General features: G+C 43.1%; 1 protein-coding gene across 8 annotated transcripts in view; it reads right to left on the bottom strand.

The window, feature by feature from the left end:
* The window catches only part of LOC124161421 (fasciclin-1), a 407,485-nt gene extending 386,172 nt beyond the window's left edge, over positions 1-21,313 (bottom strand). For all 8 annotated transcript variants that reach the window (XM_046537739.1, XM_046537769.1, XM_046537744.1 and 5 more), the window contains exon 1: positions 20,769-21,313. In XM_046537739.1, coding sequence (XP_046393695.1) covers positions 20,769-20,921 — 153 coding nt within the window. In that variant the 5' untranslated portion in view covers positions 20,922-21,313. The remainder of the gene's footprint in view (positions 1-20,768) is intronic.
* Positions 21,314-23,027: the final 1,714 nt, after the last annotated feature.

Raw genomic sequence — 23,027 nt, 5'->3', positions numbered from 1 at the left:
GATTTTAACATGCGATGATACGATGGTGGCTAACGAGATCGATGACAAGCATCAAAATGTATAACTTCTATTCTTTTGGGTGTGTTTAATGCAATAAAGGCATACACGAATCAAAGTAACTTCGTTTTTCCATACCGTTCAAAACTAACCGAAATAACGTTCACACATCATTTCAGTGCCAGTAAAAAGGCTTAACGCCCAAAGCCTTTCAGGTTAAAAAAAAGTAGATAAAAAGTAATTTCCCTAGCAGAATAAACCACTTCGATAGCTGAAATTGCGTATTGTTCACAATAAATTTATATACCAATCGCTATTATAACCGATAGCAAGCTATTAAGTCATTATTTTGATTATCTCAACTATTGATTCGTTCGATTGTAGATAGTCGCTCGATTTCTAACAGTTTCACTACTGCTGACGCGGATTTAGAATATGAATACCTAAATTGGTTCTACTTATCGACAACGGTGACTCATGTCTATCGCCTCACCCCATACACGACCATTGACATCCTAACACCAGCGATAATAATCGATAATCGTCGCTCACCATCAACACCGAGACCCACCTATAAATTTCAGCCAAAATCAGCCGACGAGCAAGCCTATAGCTGGAGGACCTCACGACTACGGGCTAAAGAGATAAGCCAACGTCATAAGTAAACCCATAACCCACTCCGGGAAGCTTTGTCCTCACTGCCCGGAAAATAGTCGGAGATATAAAAAGAGGAAGGGAGAGCCTTTGCACGGAGTTCAGATCCCTCTCCTGTAGTCGTTATTTGTGTTCGGATCTCACTCTTCCTCCAGGAAAAAGAGAAAGATGGAGGAGATGGGGGGTCTACCGGAAAGAAGTCCCTTCTCCCCCCCTAAGTTCCGCCTCCCCTGCGATGTTTGCCTTTTCTAATGGAAGAGGGATCCGAAACACAATCTCTCATTTCGGAACCCCCGCCCCCGTCTTCGCCATCGCCCGGCCGATTCGTCGATGTGTATCTTCCTCCCTTCGAGTGCCCATCGAAACATCGACGCCACTTGCCGGGAAGTGCACTCCAATACGTATCTGATTTATTCAAAAGTCTCGGGGGAGAAGTTTGAATAAATCAAAAGGCAAAGGTTATAGCGCGTTTGAAAAGACCGTTTTACGCTGAGAAACTTTTTGTACGCACAAAAGAATGAATTCAAAAGTGTTACCTTTTCTGAATGACATGGAAGCAATTTCCATTTTCCGTTGATTAATTCATGAAATCACGCAGGTGTTCATAACATGTATTCCATTTAGGTTTTATAAAATTTGATTATTCGGAAGATCAAGCAAGGGCTTGAGTAAATAATGTTTTAGCAGAATGGCCTAAATAACCTTGGATATGTGTATGCCACGCCATACAGTTTTTGCAATATCTTATGATTTTCCCTGACTAATATTCCTCAGATAGTATTGACCTATATTAAACATGAAGGAAGGAATGGATGCAAATCTTTAAGAAAGGTACCTAGAATACTGATGATGGAAGTTTGATGTTGCTATGAAAATGAGTACGGAATGCGTTAAGTTAAGCAAATCTTTTACGCGAATTGGGATTCACGTACTTCAATGAGTATTTATTATTCTCACCTTGCCTTTCACTGACTCACTCAATACCGATGATGTGTTCCGCGATGATCTGTCGTCTGATCCGAGAGTTATGAGGAAAATAATTAAACAAAAGTGACGCATACCGGTAGCAATCACACAAACGGCCTTCGGAATAGCCCGACTCGGGAATACGTCATTTAATGACTCATGAAGTTCACGTGTCAGGAAACCACGATGGAAACAACCGATCTGCCTGGTCATGTATTCTTCCTCATGTCAATTATCTCACATAATTACGCTACTAGCGAACCAATGCCGTGCACTATTTATCGAGAGAAATAACAAGATTTTTCCTGCAGTAACTAATCGTTTTTTCAGAAGATATTTTCTCGGATGAATTAGAATGTAGAAGTGTATAACAAATAAAATCCATAAATTAACATTCTCTCCACGAGATTGAAAAAGATTGAATTAAAATGAAAAAGTAAACAACCTTGGAGGTGTCATTTTCAAGTACTTGAAATGCTGAGGCGTCATTTTTAAATACTTGAAAATGACGCCTCAGCGTTGAAACTCGTCGTACCAATAAAAATTTCCAGTGAAAAGTTACCAAGGTTGTTTATTTTTTATTTCAACATAGATTTTCATGAAGAAGCCAAATCGATTGATTTCTAGATAGAATCAATCTAAATTTTCAATCGAATGCATAATACATGCCTATATTACATACGAAAGAACAACAAAATATATCTTCTCACTATGAATTTTAGAACATAACTCAACCCCAAAGTGATTTGAATTAATGGATAAATGATTTTATTTACAGCAACTAACTTATGAGAATACTTCTCATTTCTGTAAACAAATATTTGAATAGTAGAGGGAATTTGTATTCAGAATATCTTCTCATCCATCATTCTTAATTCACTAAACAACAGTTGAAAGTGTTCAGAAATTCAGCGCATTTCAGTGCTACACAAGGAGTATTATAATCCTTTTGAGGACACGTAATGAGTATTCTAAGAGTATTATGACAATGAAGTTTTCCGGGAAAAGGAAAATGTGGAATGCACGCCACCCGAAAAGATAGGACAATAATAAATTTTTCAGCGCTCAGTGCAATAATTTTAATCAGTGAATCGCAGTAAGAACAAAAAAACATGACCTTCCCTCCATTTTAAATTTCCACGACTGCCTTCTCAGCACCCAATGCTAAATAGGCAAAAAATGAGAAGGGAACATAAAACTCTAAACCAGCATGACTTCCTGCAAATAATTTACACGCTGAGTGGTAGCTGATGAGAAATTTCACCCGCGCTGCCTTCCACGAGCTACAAAAATAATATGCGAGCATTTTGTTATTGCTTTCGAAAGAAGCTAAAACCATAACTTGGCACGTATACCCACTTCTACACACTAAAAGCAACAAACATACCGCAAAGAAGGAAATCCACAAGAAAAACTTCGCACACAGCTACCCGTTAGACCAGCTTGCGGTGCCTGAACAAAAGCTCCACTATTTCAAACAAAACGATATCGAAACGATAAATTAAGGAAGCTAAAAGGCGTGCGGTCCCCTCTCGCTCGCTCCAGATGCTCCTCTGCCCACGAAGCGAAGCTAAAAGATCCAAGCCACATCCAAAGCTCTCGATTATTTTTTTCTTACCGCCCGTTTCGTCAGGGATTGACCGTGACGGGTCGGCGGCGGCGTCCACACGGATGGCACGGGGGAAGAGGGGGCCGGCCCCCAGTGCTAGAGCAACAGGAAGAGAAGGGTGGGGTAGGGGGCAGTGCGTGCAAGGGGCGAATCCGCATGAGGGGAGGGGGGACGGGGAGGAAGGGCGCGGCCCCTGTTTAATCGGTGAGTCAGTTGGACAGAAGTGTCTTTCTCTCTCTCTCTCTTCTTCCCTCCAATTCAAGGGACGACATGTCGCGTGAACGGCCACCAGCAGTGGTCATCCCGACCGTCAATATATTTATCCCCGGTCACCCATGCACGCAAGCGTGGGCTACTCCTTCGTCACCACGAGAGGCCAACGTGACGGTGAACTATCACGGTAGACTTGTTCAATCGCCGATTCTGGCCGAAGAAATCCGATGGTTCCGAAGAAGGCGTTAGTAATCATGTGATGGTGATTGCCCACGATTGACACATAAGTCCATGGCGACCAACTGTCGCGGATGATCTACACATGTGGTCAGTCGTTGAGTAGCATATAAGCGGTAGAACGTCGATAGAGTATTACATTTTTCGTATAAGTAAGTGACTGAATTTTTACATTTAAAAGTTCGAAGAAAATGGAAGCAAAATCAATTTCTTTGCAATTTTATCTCTCAAGATTTATATTGAATTTATCAAAAGTATTTTTATCAAGATGAAAAAAAAAGAAATGGATCATTATCTTGTGCATGTATTTCTCAATATTTTGGCAAACAGGAGAAAATATAAAGTCACTTTATTCTATTAGGGATATTTATTTTAAAGTCATTTCACTCCGACAAGCAGCGAAGAAATTATGAGGAAGACCTTTGTACCGTCGCTAGTGATCGAATATTCAACGCTTCGCGAAACTTTGATAACCTCGGCGCTATCATAGAGTATCTCCCGCATCACTGACGACTGTCATTTTTTCTAATAGCTTTCGACCTTTTTTTCTACTCCGGTCACACCTCTGCTTACGTACCGTCGAGCATATCCTGCTCCGTCGCCCACTGAGTCGCAGCCGATTAATTAGAGTAGATGGTTCACTCCACTTGGCACGCGATGTGCACGCTATATTCGCCGCTCGGATTGATTGATTCTCGCATACGAGCGGGTGACGCAATTAATGGGGGGCGGGGCAGTAGCCCGCGAAGGGGTTTCCTCTGCTTTGCCACCGCCGCCGTCCCTCAAGTGGCAAATTCACCGGAAATCAACGCGAGATGGCTATGAATTAACCGTGCCTCGACCAATCGTCGCACGGCCCAGTGACGGCGACCATCATCGAGGTGCCGCAGGTGAATAATTTAAGCCGATTGCAGCGAAAGGTCCCAATTATGTTTTCCAAATGAGCCACCAACATTTATCCCTCTCAAATCGGCTTAAAGCGTCCCCAGCTAGGGCGTGTCACTACTCGGAGGTCGAAGTAGCACAAATGAGTGTTTTTTGTATGTATAAAATATTTTGCGTAAAAATCTCGTGTGTAGCCGCTGAATGAGTGTTAATAAAATTAATATTAACATATCTCTAGAAAATTTTCCAATTCTGCTGAATGGCCATCATTTACGTTAATTAAATGTGCGTTTGATTTATCTTTTTGTGATTTACCCCTACTCGCCATTCTTAGGGGTATATTAGTTGCTTCAATTGTGATGAGAACATATTTTTCAGCTTTGTAAAAAGAGAAAATTTTAAGCAAATTTGGTTTCGTAAAACTCTACCTTCTTACAATTAGTTTTTTTCTGCTACATCAACATCGTAATTGTAATTGAAATACTATGCATTCGACTGTATCAATAATTTGGTTGACTGTCTCTTTTGTAATTAGCCCTGTTTTTTTCGGTCTAAATGATCAATTACCGAAAAAATCATGGCTAACTACAAAAACGACACTCAGCCAAAAGATTGATACAGTCGAATGCATAATATTGCAATTACAAATACGGTGTTGATATAGCAGAAAAAACTAAGACGGTACAGTTTTACAAAACCAATTTTCCTTAAAATTTTCTCTTTTTACAAAGCTGAATAATATGTTTATCACAATTGAAGCAACTAATATATCCCTAAGATTGGCGAGTAGAGGTATATCACAAAAAGATAAATCAAACGCACATTTAATTCAAGTAAATGATGCCCATTCAGCAAAATGGGAAAATTTTCAACAGATATTGCAATATTAATGTTATTAACAATAATTCAGTATAAACAAAGCAAGAGCATTCCATCGCTACAAACAGGTAATGATTCTTTACAAACAAAATAATCAGCTTCGGCTATTTTATGAGAATACAAGGAAAAATCAACAGAGGTAATTCTCAATGCATCGTACAGGCTACAGCATGGAGAATCGGGCAAGGAACAGATAGAAAAACTAGGGCCTAAATTGGTCCGGTAACGTTGAAATGAGGTCAAAATTTTCAGCCGAGGAGAATTCTAAAAGGAGAGGACGGACAGGAGCAGGCATGAGCTTATTATGGCTGCATCGCTTGCGGTCGATGGCCAGTTCACGGGGCTTGCAAGGGGTAGAGGTGACCTGCCTTTGCGATTTGGATATTTCGAGCAGAATATTCTAAATGGCTTGCTCTGGATTCGAAAAGGGGGCGCTGGAAGCTAGGTAAACCTCTCTCCACATGCAAGCTCCACCCCCTCCGCCGGCTAAAAGCCATTTTGTGGCTTCCATTCCCCTGTAGCAGCCGCGGGGCAAATGCAGCAGCGTTCCGTGTGCGCGCCTTGCCTATCCTCTTGATAAGCACTTTGGCATTAAACGCGAAATATTATGCTGATGCTAATTGGGCGCGCGCGGAAAATGGAGGTCAGAGATAACGCAAACCGAGTGAAATCCGCCAGCCACGGATCTATAGAGAATACGCTCAAATATCCAGAGCAACACAAATATTATGCCTGGGGAATGAGCTGATTTTAGGCATCGCTTTCATGATTGTCAACAACAGACACTGCTACTTCCACTAAATATTTATAAAAATTTATATTTAATGAACGGTTTCCGCTGTTACACCATCATCTAATAAATAATATTTTCTGTTGTTGATTATGGAGTAACAGCCGAAACCGGTCATAGAATAAAAATTAAAAAAAAATATTTGGTGAAAGTAACAAAGCGTCTATTATTGATAATATGGAGCACCCTTTCCACCACGTACAAGCTTCAAATTTCGATTTAATCGCTTTAATGAGCTCAACTCATTTCATGGAAAAGTACAGAGGGAAGTGGAGCTGGAAAAATAATCAGCCAATAATTATACAGAGGAACTAAGAGCATTCAAAATGATAACGTTGGACCAAATTTTGTGCACATTGGTGATTCAAATTAATCAGATCAAGTCTGCCTTCACGTGAAAAATATGAATCATTGAAAGAAAAGGTTCGCCTTGAAGATAAATAATAAACAATTCTCGATGGTGCTTAGAACAAAGGTTTAAATATTAGCACATTCATGAAGATTGAGGAGAAAAGAACAATGCCAACGCGACTTTAACTTAAAAATATGCTGTCTAAAATATCAACACAGTAGCGTAACCATGGGGGTTACGGGGGGGATATTTCCCCCCCAAAAGCCTCAGAGAAATCAAAAATAATTTAAATTTCTTGTTCAGATTTGTTATATACTAACTGCGTCTGCTTAAAGTTAAATTTAAGTGCCAAAATGATGTGAAATGCATTTTCAGGCATGCTATTTTTCATTTTTTTTTCCTTAAATCCCCGTTTCCAAGGGAGGTTGCCCCCACTAACCCCCCTCATCCACCCCAAAGCCCCCACATCCCCCCGAAATCATATTCCTAGTTACGCCACTGCCATAATATATTTTAAAACTCAGACCGGTTTCGGCTGCTACGCTTTAAATATATTGTGGAAGTAACCAGGTGCCTTTTATTGCTAATATTCCACCACGTACAAGCTTCAAGTTTCGATCTAAAATATCAAGGAGACAAATAAATCAAATACTACACATAAACCACGAAAAAAAAACATTTGGAATGCAACCTCGAACATTTGGGCATTAAACATCGGCGATTAATCGGCTCCTCCTAGCGGCAAAGTTGAATCTCAAGAGATCATTCCATTCAGGCGTATGTTAAATTTCTAGTTCAGAAAATTTGAGCCATGTAATCGTATCTGAAATCGTACATCGTATTTAAACGTATTCTGACTTACTTTCTATGCGCTGTTAATGGGAAATTTCAGACATTATATGGCTCAAATTTTACACATACGATTTTCTGGACTAGAAAATTCAAGATACGCCCGGATGGAATGATTTTTTTATGGATGTTGCTTTGCGGCTGGGTGCGGTCCAGATAGTATGGCAAAAATATCAGCGAGGTAAAATGTATAATTTTTTTAAAATACGGTTCTGCCAGGCAGAAAGAAGGCTCGAAAACTAAAACCGTAAAAAATTCGGGTTCGGATTCCACGTTAGATTAGGATGCGGCAGAGAGCAGGCGCTCGTATCAGACGAGAGTACTACGCCCGAGAACACTCTTAATGTCGGCTCTCTCATTAATTCGATGCAGAAATTACTATTCATGAGCGGCGCCTCTCTGTGGCCGCGCCTGACTTCGCCGTGAGTTACTAACACTACACATTTTTCACAGGGTCCGCTAGATTCGAATTGCTAATTATATGGCATCATTGTAAAATGTTAACGCGACAATAATGGAATCGTGGATTGGATATGCGATGAATGTTGTACGTTATTAGCGATTGCAAAATTTACAAAACTAATTAATGACAAATTTGTGCACCCGGGTGTTAAAACAGAGCAGCAATCGTTTGGGCAATGAATAATTTTTAGCGGGGAAAATTTTGAGTTCACATCCATTAAGCAGAGGATTTGGAATCACTACAGTAATCGTGTCAATGAATCATTTGTTAATTACAATCATTTTTAAATATGAATCTGATGGCAAAAGAATAAAAACGTTTTGAATTACATGAGGTAACAAAATTCATTGCGATCCGGGTTTCAGCAAGCTGTGTCATCATCAAACATGTTATTATCAATGATAAGTCAACTTTTTAAATTCCCGGTCGCAATAAATTTTCTTCCCTAGTGAAATTCGCAAAGTTTATCTCTTTTTCATCTTGTATACATTTTACAAAATATGCCCTGAAACCAAGTCCGCTTTGTTATAAAGAAATAAATAAATCTACGTCTGGTTAAGTATCAAACCTGAAGAGAAACTGAACATTACGACGGAAGGTAAGGAGAGCATTACGACGAAGACAAATCTGCAAAGATACAAAAACATCCACGACTGGTTCAGTTTTAAGGTAACTGGTAAGGAAACTATGAAAATCACGAATGAGGTTAAACCTGCATTCGCAATACCAGTGAATACGCAAAAAAATTATGCATTATTTGACAATCCATGAGGAGGTAAGAATGTTAAAAGCAAGATAACTATTTTTTCCCGAAGAGCAACCTAAGTTAAGGCAGAGGGTATGCTAACAGGACCCTGGTTTGGGAAAACGCTGCCCATCGCAAAGTTAGAAGTTCAGAAGCAGGCCACAACCACTACAAGAACTTGAGCCACTGGAAGTTTCGCGGGCTAAGATCCATCGCGTGGTAACTACGAACGCAGCAAGTTAGATCGAGAGCTTAGAAGCGGGAGCCCCTCTGACTTTTTCCCCGAACATTACTCACACACTGCCCGAGGCGAGGACCAGAGGCGATCGCTTCCAGACGATTAATCACTTGAAGAGGAGGAACGTGCGAAGGCGGAAGTGCGCACCGACGCGTCGCCAGCACCATGCAGCCCTCGCTCCTGCTAGACGGCGGCAGGATCAATAGGATGGTTTCCTATTATTATTTTACTGCCTCAATCGAAAGATTATTACTCCTGGAGTATGTATTTCACGCTTTTAGATTTTAAAATGACGACATCTATTTTTCACGATTACATGAAGAGTGAAAATTTTCAAGCGCGCGAAAACGCGACGGCTAAGTATGAATGCTGGGAACAGCCCGTGTGACGTCATTCTGGTTCCCGCTGTCGCCGTGTGAGTTGACCTTGGGGCGAGGAGGTGTGCGCTACTGCGATGCAGGCTACTAGCAGGTACCGCTTGGCTTAAATAAGGATTATTAATACCTTATCAAACGAAGGAAACTTTCCGACCATAGGCAGTTTTAATAGGTGATTATTAAGAGATGCTTCCCTGAGCTCTTTGTCTCATGCATACATTGATAATCTCAGACGATGTAAAACTCATATCCACTGGTATAGAAACTAGGTCCCTGTGACGTCACGTGGAGTGGCATCGCTAGGGCGCCATTCTGGCCTTTTTCAAATGCGGTTAAAATTGACCATTGCCATTCGTCTAAACAGGGATTTCTAAAACCAAATCATTTGTATATTATTAGTACACTAATGGTGGGTAACGAATCGCAATCAATGCCTTTCGTTTTATTTGATGAAGGAAACTACCCTATACAGGGAACGATCAGAATGTCACGATAAATAGGAAAACGATGGATGAAAGATTCAAAAAGGAGACAATATTCTTCCAAGGAGATGCAGCAGGTGAATGAGTTTCAAGTACAACAGACCGACTGCCATACGCGCGGATACGAGTGTGTGAGGCTGTATTCGGAGGAACATCTTGACGTCGATGTTAAAATTCAAAACAATAGTTTAAAATAATAGTATAGAAAAATATAAAACAATAATACAACAACAAAACACCTTTTACAATATTTGGCCAAGAATACCAAACATTGTTTCAATGGTCAGTGTTATCGTCAAAAAAGCCTTTGGTGATGGAAATAATGGCTGAAACCATAACCGGTATTCTAAAAGATTTTTTGCAAGATATGTAAAGATATAGAAAGATACTAATAAATAGTTGTAAATAGAAAGTTACAAATGGCATTTTGAAATTGATCCATACGCAATTTTACAGGGCATTGCGACATCTATACACATTACACACCACATTATGGGCATCTGATTAAACGAAAATTTTGTTTTTCATAGGGCACCGTGACATATATAAACAACATATCATGGAAATATGATAAAAAGGAAATTTTGTTTTTTGCCTCTCAAAGAATGAAAACAAGCTGAGTATATTATATGCATATTAAATGATAGGCACTTCTTCCCTATACTACTTGATAGTTGATGCAAGGTACTTTATTTTCCGATCGGGAGCCAAATCGATATTCCCCTCAGCTCAGCTCCATATCTCCAACCTCCAAGAGCTTAGATAGCTGGCCCCGGTGGCGGCGGAGTAAGTCCTCGCCTGGTAAAAAAGAGGTTGCGGGTTCGGGCTAGTTTTCACCTATACAGGGCATGGTTGATCGTGTACATGTAATTGTAAAATTTTTCGAACACCCCGATGTAAAATGGCCAATATCAGCTGTATTCGGTGGTTTGGGAAAAAAATTGTGCAAAACTACGATTAAATATCGAGTTTGCACCCAAGTGCTGAACATATTCAGGGGGATTCGCAACCAAATTTTTACGCAGACTCAGCGTTGGCAGGACTTATCTACATACACTAGTTCTAGGTGTCGACATCACGTTGCCTCCCACGTCCAAACAGTACCATCCGTCCCAAGCCGAAAGCCAGTCCCCAGCCATTTCAGAGGCGTCTGCACGAAAAGAGCAGACGTGAAATATGCGGAAACCAAACAAATGCCGTGGAAGCAGCGCGAGCGGAGGGCGCGAAGACCGGGGCCGCCGAGGAAACCGGTCCCAAAAAGACACGGTCCAATTCGCCTCCATTCCGCGAGAGCAATCAATTTAACGGATTGATCGTCCATCGAACGAAGACAGCTCTTTTTTTACTTTTGGTCACCACATTCACGACATGAGATCGACTCAAATATATATCCCACTCAAACCCAAAGGCTCGCCATGGTGCAAAAACTCGGATGATACTTCCTTCTCCGCCTCACCGCCAGTTCCACACTGGTGGTGACGAGAAAACAAAAGTTGTCGACGGGAAACAGTCTCGGTCGTGGTTCTTTTCTGCGCGTGGAAATGGAGCGGGGGTGGGAGAGACCGCTACGCGGTTTTGTCCATGGAACTGCCGCAGTGGGAACGGGCATTCGGGACCGATGATCGCTTTACGAACTCGCCGTGGGGAGAGAGAAAGAGCTGTTGCTTTTACTCATCTCATTTTAGTATTGCGCTCGACGCTGATTTACTTGGAGTGCGGAGCCGAGTGCAATGACCGGGGAGTGAACGTTTTGCTGGGATGAGATACATGGGACGGGGACCTTTCCTACTCCACTACTACATTACGTACTTCCTCGCGAGCAGCCTCCGAAATGTGCGGGAAATGGGATTTAAAATAAATATTGTGAGTATTTTGAGAGGAGATCAATTTTTGTTTCGATCTCTATACTCTTGTAAAAGGTTTCTCGCACCAATTGGCTCAGCTGATCTCTCTAATTAGGACAACTGTAATTATGCATAACTCTCTCCAGCCTCTAGCTAGAATTTATTAATACTGTGGCTCCTGAAGCAACAGACGTCACAGTATGACTAGATAAAAACTTTTAGCGAAAACCTATCCCAAGCCAAAAACTCCTGGAGTGTAACTAAAACTGGGTAGGTGTTACTCTAAGGACACCACAGAATGTTAAACGAAAATACCTAGTTAGTTCCACGATTGGGATTTTTAATTATACGCGGTTTCGCCTGTCAAATCGGATGAACTATAATGAGCAACCAGGAAAGTTATTCCGACGGTAGTTAAACGGTATTAAAATTATGTATTCCTGACAAAAAAATTTAATAAGAAAAGAGTCATGCTACAAATTTATCTTCTTCATTCAGAGGTTGAGCTTTTATAAACAGAGTTTAACTCACAATCAGTAACTACACAGACACGTTTTTGGAGGAAAGTAGGACATTGGTTGCATTTCAACCACTTATAACACTAACACACGTTGCGGCAACCGAAATGGCATTTTCTAACAATAAGTTTAGAGAGCTCAATCTTATTAAATTTCCATTTCTCGTTGAATTAAGAATTAAATTTAAAATATATTGTAAATGCCACAATGACACACTAAGAGTAATATTGAGACAATCGATGTATTTCACGTCATAAGGACGAATCTTGCATCAACCGACAATTTTATATTCGACGGCACTTAATTAATTCTAGCTTGCAAATAACGCTTAATTTTTTGCTTACTATTCAAGATGAAAATAAATGTGATTTCAATCAGCTAATGAACTTAGTAGATTTAGTTTTGAAGGGAAAAAGATTCATTTTCAAGTGTAAATCCGTCTTTATCCTTTCATTATAGCGGAGTCTTTGCAGTATAGTCAATTCATGGATAAATTTCTCTTTTAGAATATCCTTAATTCTAAATGTTAAACAAAAATGGTTCATGATTGATAATCCGATACTTTTCCATTCAACTTGCTCTTTTCACTCTGAATATGTGCCAAACCAATAATTAACTATGCTTCCGATACAGGCATTTAAGCTCATTGAATCAAAGACGATGAAGCAGAATATGGAAAGACAGTGGATGGATCTCCATTAATCACTTAGGCATTCAATAAAAACTTTGATGAGCAAAAAAGGCTTCAAGCAATAAGCAGAAGATAAAATATTGATTGTGGCCATGAGTAATGGTTTCTACTTGGATAGTATCTTGATTATGGGTTAAATAATTGACTATCACCCTTGATTGAAAGTACATCCAGCTACATCAGTAAGAACCAAAGGAAATACACAGGAAATACAATACAAAGGAAACATGCTAATCGCACGGGTAACTCGTTAAATTGAAATTGATGATCATCTCGTTCCACAGACATCAAGGAACCGAAAGACCACAGCATTCACGAGTGTGGGAAAAACGATACTTGGTCAAGGCTAAGTCCTAAGATAATCAGAGACCTAAATAATCAATGCATGAGCGGCTCCAAAAAGACACCCTGAATCATGCGGAACTAACATCTACAAAGGCAGCGGCATTTGTATTAGAGGTTGATCAGGTTCCCATGCATAAATCTTGAGCAACTCTCCAATATTCCCCAGATTTACATTCTAATCACCCAGTGAATAATAAATTAATCAGTCCCACAAGAATTCGTCAGTCTACCAGAGATCAAACGCCTCAATTTTCTCATAAAAGTTGACTAATTCATTCCACCATCAACGCCGAGAAAAAGTTTTTTTTTCATGTCACATGGAGAAGAGGAAAATTATTATTTTTTACCCAGCTTAGAATTAAAATCTAGTGTAATTTGTCATTATTTTTTAAGCATTATCATCGTGAAGTGTACCTTTTATTAGTTAGAGATAAAGAAGGCTAGAATTTATGACATTTTGGCAACGCATATTCCCAGTGTGTTACAAACTAGGATTTCATAGCAAAATAATTCGGCTTCCATTCAAACCTTTAATTAAATTTGTAATGATTGAACAAAAGGGCCAGCAGTTTAATGTTGAGAATCAATACTTTTTGGCTCACCGCGAAAGACCTTCCTCCATTATCCAGATATTCGTGGCCATTTTATAAACTAAGAATGTTATTCCAATGAAAAGCAACAGTGTTTGAAACTTAAGGTAAACTGACAAATATCCAAAGCACTGTAGTCAAAACACACAAACGCACACGATCAACGTTAAGTTTAAGGGATGACCAAACAAGTTTCAGTTGGGTACCATTCCCAAGCGGAACTCGCATTTCCCTCTATTGGCGAAAACTTCTGCTCCCGGGAGAGAGAGAACCTCGAGGTATTAGCACACGGAGGAAGAGGAGGAATGGATGGAATCTCGAAAATTACGCGGCAAGGGTAGAGGCGAGGTCGGACGGAGTTGAGGAAGGCCCGGGCGAAGGGTCCGGTTTTGACGCCACACCTTCCCAACGACGGAAACGCACAAGCACACACTCAAAACTAACACACACACACACACGTGCGACGTCCCAGGAGCCAATTAATCCACGGGAGAGGCATCCTTGCAGATCCGATCCACACCCATCACGGTCCAAGATAAACTTTAATTGCAATTACAACTTGTGCGCGCCCCCCTCAAACCCTCACGCACTACCCCCTGCGTCGCAGTTTACTTAAGACATTATTACAGTCCCCGAGGGAGAGAAAATTAACTTGGCACTCCACTCCGGCACTTCGCCTTGGGGAGAATAACAAAGGTACGGGCACGGCCCAGGGAGGAGGGAGGGGAACCCGCAGTTGAGTCTGTCCACGGCTCGGGAATGAAAGGCTTTGGAACAGCAGTCCCGCCGAGCGCGCGATGCTCTCTGATATATATATACGAGGAGTGAAGAAGTATGGGCAAATGGAAGGTGGGAGGGGAGGAGATACATGAGGGGGGGACGTGAGAAGGGGTCCGGTGGCTGCGGTCATTCCGAGGGACATCGCCTGGGGACTTGTAAGGCTGAGGGTCTGGTTATATAGGGCGGGAGGGGATGGGCCGGGGTGGGGGAAAGGGTTTGTGCTTCCAATTATGCCTCCACCCATCCTTAACCCTCACACCCCACTCCCATAGCCCATCCCTGGACCATTCCAGAGGCTCAATAATACAAGTAAAGGCAATGACTGCATTAAGTACCCCAAGTCTCCGTACTCTGACCAATATCATTTAACGCATTTACTGCTGACTTCCCAATATGCAGAGAGAACTGGCACACAAATATAGCCTCATATGCTGCCATAATGGCGAAAAACGGAAGCCCAGATCTTGCAACCTAGAATGAAGGTTTAGTAAAGGGCGAGTGTAACAACACACCGAAAGCACAAAACCAGAACATTCGAATTTATAAATTTCGATTTTTTTTAGATCCTAGCGCATGACATTAAGAGTTAAAGCTGCCAGTTAGGCAATCAGTGTAATGTAATGTCTCGGATGGTATTAAAAGGTGAAATACCTTGGAATCGCAATTGACGAAGAAATCAAAATACAGGGTCACCCCCATAAACCTTGGAAGTAGAACTTCAACCAAATTTGTATGCATGACGAAAGACATGTATATGAAATCATGCATTTAGAGAAACGACAAAAGGCATGTGAAGTAAACCATGTACTATTTGAAGAGACGATTGATACGGACTGAAGGCGTCTTAAATATAAAAAAGGGCCCGCAAATGCAAAATAAGGAGAATAAGCCGCTCCAATACCGCCAGCCTCCAATAAACACCACGCGAGCCCATTCCTGTGGTACCCCAATGGGTCGTCCGGGACGCCCACGCGACGCCAAGTCCTCCGCTCTCGAGCGAGCGGGAACATTCTGGCCCGCCCCTCCAATCACCGCGGAATGAATGGACGCGCTGGGACAGGGAGGGGATTGGCTCCAGGGGAGGGACAAAGAATTATATACACAAGCCGGTTGTATCCAGAACGGGCAGCAATGGGAGGGAGTCGGGAGCGATAGCGGTGGCAGGATAGGGAGAAGCAATCCGTCCTCCTACATGCCCCCTTCCGCGTAGCTCTCATGGGTAAGAAGACGGTCATATTATCGTTACTCTCTTTAGACGAGATGCGAGTCACCGATACTGCGGTGCCCGTTTTTCTCAACCTCAGCCCCCGTTCGCCCAACCCCAAAAACCAGTGCCCTTAACAACCAGCGATCGACCAAACAAAGTGGTGTTGTCGGTGGAAAAGGGTGGGATAGTCCCAGCCGCGTAGGGTAAGGTTCGGGGGAGGAGAGAATTCCCAGAGGTGATTGCGATCGACGCAAGAGAGGAGTACGCTCGTAAAAAAATACAAATGAGAATTAAGTTGCGGATGAACATAAGAGGATTCGGCGTTTGAAAAGGTCTCGCATTTATGGGAAGCGGCTACGCAACATCACCAAAATGATCATTTGAAGATTTTTCCAAATACCAAACCCGTGGATGCAACCCAGAGCTTATACATAGAGTTTTCTTTTTTCCCATTTCACGGTGAGAGATTTCAGTGCAGTTGCCTTAAAATGGATTCATTGCGAGGCAAAATCATAAATTATGGCCATGCGAATTCTACTAGCTGCAGTCATTGCTTGCGAACAAAGAAAGTATTATTTTTTGTTATTTATTTACTGCCTTTTTTACTCTGTATGATTCTCATACTGCTGACTCAGAATGGAGTTTACCGGTCTTAATGAGTGCTTTAATGTAACAAAGCAGTAGCTCGAATGGAAGAGTACAGGCAAAAAATTACTCATATTCCTCAAGACTTTCTCGCCTAAATCCAGATTTATATTCACTTCATCGCTTTAAACCAATCAATTAATTCCTTTGAGCCTTTAGGGTAGTAAAAGAATAACATTTTAATTTCCCTTTACCTGCGATCACTCATCCAAGCAACTAATTGTAGCGACATAAGCTTAATTCCACGCAAAAGCAAACAGCACGGAGACCTCAACGCCTTCAAACCAAGCGAAAACGAACAAGTAAGGATAATTTGAGATAAAAATGAATTATATGACATCCCACATTGCTCCGTGGTGTGGATTAACCTAAGCACGACATACATTATCGCTTTCCTTAATTTGCAGCCAGTCAAGGGGAAGAATTAGAGGAAAACCAAACACAAGAGTGGACACCTTTTCGGTCCACATCGGATAAAATACGCCTACCCACGCACTTGCGCTAACGAGACTCCGAAAAAATAATTATTCCCTCTGCCTCCCACACAACCTCCCAGACCCCTTCTACCCCCAACCATCGCCATGGTAACGTCGGTCGGGGGGCAGATTAACTCCCGGGGGGGCCCCGCGGCACCGACCGCCACCGGAATGCCGAACTCTCCGCAGAGGTGAGGGGGGAGGAAGAGAGGAGTGGGTGACTTTGGACAAACGACGCGACGGCTGTCCACCGAAAAAAATTACTACTCTACGGGAGCCACGGCGACGGAGGTTTTTCCCAAATTTTCATTACGTTAAGCAGACACACTATGGCGACGAATCCTCACGACTCCACCTGGTCATTAGTAGATAACCTCCGGGGAAGGCGGCGAGGGAGTGGTTTTAACCGTGGTCACGATCCGGTTGGAGGAAAGAAGTATGCTGGAGGAAAAACAAAAGCAAGGCGAGATAAGGGAGAAAAAACAGAGGCTGTTCCTCATAACCTTCACAAACGACGTGTGGAAAATTAGTAGTTGCTGTAACAAGAGGAAGCGGCCCAGGACTGCGGCAATCGAACAACTTGAGGAATGGTTCTTATAGTAGAGGATTGAAAAAGCACGGTACGTTAACCGCTGAGGCAGCACAATCGAAACTTGATTTGAGGTGGGGTTATGCGTTGATTGTGGCGATTTGAGCGCAAGATGTTTCCTGTTAAAAAATAAATGCGTCGCCGATTCACAACGGTAGACTTAATCCAAAAATGCTGTTTTGAAGTTACAACACATCTACTAATTTTCCCAATCAAATTCATGAATTTTTACCCAATATATTCCAGGGTTTGGCCTGAAACAAACAAGAAACTCGAAAGAGCCGCAGAGGAAACAAGATAACACTTCAAAATATGTAAGTGAAAAAATAGACGAAAATTGCTCGGTACACTTGTGAAGTTTGAATAATCCATAATCGATAATGCCTAATTTTAGTCGATAATGCCTAAATATCTTTTAACCTTACCAAAAGAATTCTACCCGATTTCCTAATGATAAGTACCCTTGCTCATCTCATGATATTTTTATCCTTATTCCAACCGAAAAAAAATCAAAAGTAACTATCGCTCCGTCGTCCCCTGTGGTGATTTCAGCACATACTTGACAGTTTACGGTCGATAGGGCCTTTATATCTTTCGTCTAAACCGAGGAAAACTTTCCCGGGCCCAAAATGATGAAAGCCAAGGGCTCTCGCCCACCTGTACAAAAAAATTCTAACCCACCCCTCCAACCTATAAAAACCGAGCGTCCATCCACTCTGGCTGGCGGGATTGTGACTCGAGAAGAAGCCTCCGTCGGCCTGTCTTCGACTTCCCTCCGGGCCGACCGGTGGCCCTCCGACTCCTCCCGCTGGAGGTAAGGAAGTTGAGGCGAGGAAGGTGTGTGAGTGGAGATGAAGGAAGGACGGCACAGGTGCACGAGTAACCTTGGAGAGTTATTCTCCTCCACCTCCCCAGAGAGAGACAGACTCGCCTTCCTCCGTCTTCTTCCATTGCCCCGGCCGGCAGACCAGCACCCTCCCCGCCGCCCTCCCCTCCACCGACAAACACGCCCCACGCGTAGGAAACAACCGGAGGGGCAGGGTGGGTAGGGGGTGGGGGAGGGTGGGAGGAGTCGGGAAGGGAAAGGGAAGAAAGAGCGTGGACAGGTAGGTACGCGTGCACCTTTCAGGTAGGAATAAGTTCAGAAGAGGAAGTTTCCACCACGCGCTTCTTCTTGCCCTGGTTAGCGCAGAACCGGGCTGGATATCGTAGTGGAAGCGGGTGCCAGCGCCAAACGTGATTGTTATTGTAACCAGGGGTTATCTCACGCGGATTGGCCACTAAAAAAGATTTAAATAATTGTAGAGGAAACGCTGACTGTTCGATTGCAACTTCTCAACTGACATCTTATGCTTTCATTCATTAATCAAAAACCTGTATTAATAGCCATACCTATCGAAAACACGGGCTAGTTACGCGCGAGTACTTCTCAACAAATTAGAAAGCTAGTCGGGTTACCTATAACTCTCTACTGAGCTTCCATAGAGGAAACAAGGCAACGGATAGGAAAAAATAAGATTGGCGAGGAAAGGAATGGAAGTTGGCGAAGTTTCGAAGAGGTGGTAAGAGCACCTTTCGGTCCCTCTTCTGCAGGGGCTGGGGGAATGGGGGGGCGGAGAAAGGTGGGAGAGGGAGCGCGGCAAAAGGGGCTGAAATGGATGGAAGGGCTTCACGGAGCTTTGCGTGCGTTCGTGTCGTTAGGGCGGGGGGCGGAAGGAGGCGCGGGCGGCAGAGCATTGGAGGGAGTCACGGATCGCAGGGCAAGGTGAGGCCAGTACTATTTCGGTGGAATATTAAGGGGTGAAAATGTTATCGGGCAAAAGTTTTGATCGTCGTTTTTCTATTGATAGTGGAAAAATTATTACGTGCACCGTTACACAGTTTGGTGAGCTAAACCACCGATAAGTCAATGCCATGAACGAGAATACACCAGGAGAGAAGGCGGGGAAAAAACTTATTTTTTCCCAAGGGATAGAAATGGGGCTAGTTTTGGCCCTAGACTCATGGACTGGATAGTTCGAGAAAGCATTGTAAATGAAGCCTCGCTGATGTTTAAGAAATAGGAAAATTCGTTGATACGAATTGCACTGCAATATGACACGACTTCCCTACATAATATTTTGTGGTACCCTACTGTGATATATAAAATAAGGTTGAAAAATATAAAAAACAGGGAAGGTACGAAGAATACTAATATACCCCGCCCCCCAAGGTGCAAAAAAACTTAGTATTACCGAGGTTTTTAGGATACGACTTCGAGCCATCACCCCTAGGAAATTCAATAATTTTCAGCAATTGCTCTCCTTCGCTTGGTAATCTTAGAAAAAGTCATGTAGATAGAGCCTAGAGTTAGAGAAATTAACTTTTTTCTAGAGGCCATACGGGAGGTGCTACGAACGGTGGTACTCTTATAAAGTAGGGGACCATGACGAGTTCCCACCCCTTTGAGGTTCCAAAAGTAAAATCAACCACCTGAAACACAGGGAAAGCACCATATTCCTCGAAAGTAGAAGAAAGGTAGCGAGTAACGACCACTTCCTTCGCAGAATTTCAAACCAACAACATTTTACGAGAGGTATGGAGAGTGGATATTATAAAAAAATGATGGGAATACAATGGAATGAAAAAAGCCGCCGTGTTAGGCCCATATCCACCCCCTTGGTAAAAAAACGAATCCCACAAACCCCCATGCGAGCTCGCTCAACCGTGATAACGCAAGCCTCGAACGCCCAACGCGCGCGTCGACCGTTGGAGGTGATTCAGGAGGACTTCCTAGAGGCTGCCGGGAAGAGAACACCTACGCCGATGCGGACTTCAGAGGCCGCCGGCGGAGACATGATGGGAGAATCAGACGAGAGAATTGAATTCAAAGGGCTTAGAATGAACGAACACGGGGCAGAGAGATAGAGAGCGAAGCTGGAGACTGCGACGGGTGTAGAGCGACCGCAAAACTGTCAAGGGGACTTCAAAAAAGACATCTCTCAGATCGCTTGCACATACTCCTCCGCGATTACACTCATGCGATCCAACGGCCATCAACTTTCACACAACACACGAGCGGCAAATAGCGTGGCCTTGATCTTGGGCACCGCCCAGTTACGTCTGGAAGGTCAAAAGGAAAGAAAAGAAGCTGCTCACGGCACGGCCGATGACTCGGAGCGCGCCAAAAAGGCAAAGACGGGGACAGGTGGTGGAGCCAACGATGGTGTTAAAAAATAAAACAAATGAAAGTGGAGAAACGCCGAGGAGCGGGCACTCGAGGACTTTCGCTTCCTTCTCGCGAACATCTCTCTGCGGTCCCGCTCAAAAGGCAACGCTCCCCGCGAGAAGACACGAACTGGACTCACCGTCGAAAGGGTGCTTTCTTCCCTGAGCTTCTGATCCACGGTCTTCTTGTGGGCCGCTGAGGTTCCTTGGGGTATCGCCGCGGCCGCGATCAGCAGGGACACCACGAATATGCTGAGGGGCCGGGAGGACAGCCTCACGGCTAAAACATCCATCGCGAATCGCCTAATTGCCGAGATCTTCGGGAGGAAACGCTTGGTGCGGCGTCCAGGAGTTCACCCACTGCCGGGGGATCCTTAATTATTATTTTTCAACTCTTTTGAAGTTTTTCGACGCACCGGCAAAATAGGCCTGAATAGATCCTGCACAAAGTGAACTTCCTCTTGAGTCGCCCTCTCACTTTGAAGGAAGAAACTGTGGTGATGACGAGAAAAAAATTTTCTCTCTCCCTCCTCCAAAAACAGTTTCCTCCACCCCCTTCCTAAGGTCTCCCCCCACTCCAAACCTCCCTCTCTTTCCTTCTCCCTTTTCGCCTTTCCTTCACCCTATCCGATGTCTCTCTTCGCCTTTCGGTCGGACGTCTCTACTTGACCACTCTCCGCGGCGAACTGACTCCACGATGTGGCGCTCCCGCCCCTCCCCTCCTACAGTTCCTTCTTCACCCCTACTTCCCCTCCCTCGCTTAAACTCCCCCCTCCTCCTCCACCGCCTCGACTTCCCCTCCTCTCGCGGAGAGCGCCTTTCCCCTCTCCGCGCCGCCAACACTGGGATGACGCAGTTCCGTCGCTGACGTCACGGTTTTCTCTCTAGCGTCGTCGACGCGACGCGTCGCGCTGGAGGGGAGCTAGAGGAGGAGGAGAGGGTTAGAATTGGGGGCGGTGGAGGAGGTGGGGTGGATAAATAAAAAGGGGAGTAGGGTAGACTGGGACATCGGAGTGCCAGCCAAGAGGGTGAGTGGTTAGGGAGGAAGGGAGGAGACCCCAGAGTTGGGGAGGGTGCAAAAAAATATGTATGAAGTATATACAACTAAGTAAGAGGGTGAGAGGCGTGTGACTTGGTTAGGTGGGATAAAGCCTTGAACCTCACCCCCTCCCCTTTCTCCCGCATCCTCCGCCATACACCTTTTTTTCTCTCTCTCTCCCTCCAAAAAAAATTATTCCCCTGCCTCTTTATCTTACCCCGCCAAAAGCCTCCCTCTCCCCCAATTTCTCGAAAGCCTTTCCTCCTCCTCCTACCGCTGTTACTTGTCCCTCCCAAGGGGTAGTAACGATTCCTCCCCACGAGGTCACAGATTTGAGCGAGGGCCGCGCGAAATATGAGCGATGCAACGGATGCATTTCTGCACCTCATCCTGACACTGATTTGCAAGTTCCCTCGAGTCAAGGCAATAAAATTGAGTGCGTCAAGGGATAATCCGAGGATATGTGTGACAGGACTCATTGTCATAGAATTCACAATTTTACTTAAATAATGTACATTGACCGACCTTGGTTTCAGAACAAGTTCTGCCATAACCTAGGTTATTTTAATTTATGACTGACTTTTACAAAATGAAGGTGTTTGGTGTCGGTTATGGTAACTTTCAAATAAATGAAATGACAAGGAAATATCAAGTAATAAAAAGGAACCGATTATTGCTTATTGGCTGGCAGTAGAAATATGAAGAAGTTAGAATCACACTTTTTCGATAATATTTCTGACGTTTTTTTTATTTATGAACTCCTACGCACATCATAAATACCCATTCAATATGAAGAAAATAACAAAACCTTCGGACTGTGCCCCAGCGTCTTAATATTAGAACATTATTAAGATATATACCATCAAAATTTAATCCATTTGATAGTGAGAAAAGAATACCATTGTCAATATGCGTACTACATTTGATTGGGAAATAACGATTTAATTATAATAATTTTCACCCTATAAAAATCAATAATATAGTCTTCTAATGATCATTTGACTTGATTGGGGTCATGCTATTCTGTACTTAAAGAGGATGCATTTATCATTTAAATATTAACTGAATAAAAGAAGAGGAATAAAATTATTGTTGTATCACCCAACATCGGTGAAGGCTCAATCTGTACTCTCTTTCCTTTCTTTGTCCAGGAATTTTTCTGCATAGTTGTACGTGGAATGATCCATGGCGGGGAGATTCAAATCATCAGCGCATGTGCTCGTGTGACTTTGTAATTATGTAGCGAATTACTTTAGATGGAAAAATGCTAGTTGATGAGAACCCACCCCCTGCAGAACGCCCTTGAAGTGACTCTCAGGACATTGTGTAGATTCAGATAGCGTGCCGAAACGTGAAGGCC

Source organism: Ischnura elegans, chromosome 1, assembly GCF_921293095.1.
Source record: "Ischnura elegans chromosome 1, ioIscEleg1.1, whole genome shotgun sequence".
Taxonomy (NCBI): Eukaryota; Metazoa; Arthropoda; class Insecta; order Odonata; family Coenagrionidae; genus Ischnura; species Ischnura elegans.
The sequence above is the reverse complement of the archived record's forward strand: the minus strand, read 5'-3'. Positions and strand labels throughout refer to the sequence as shown.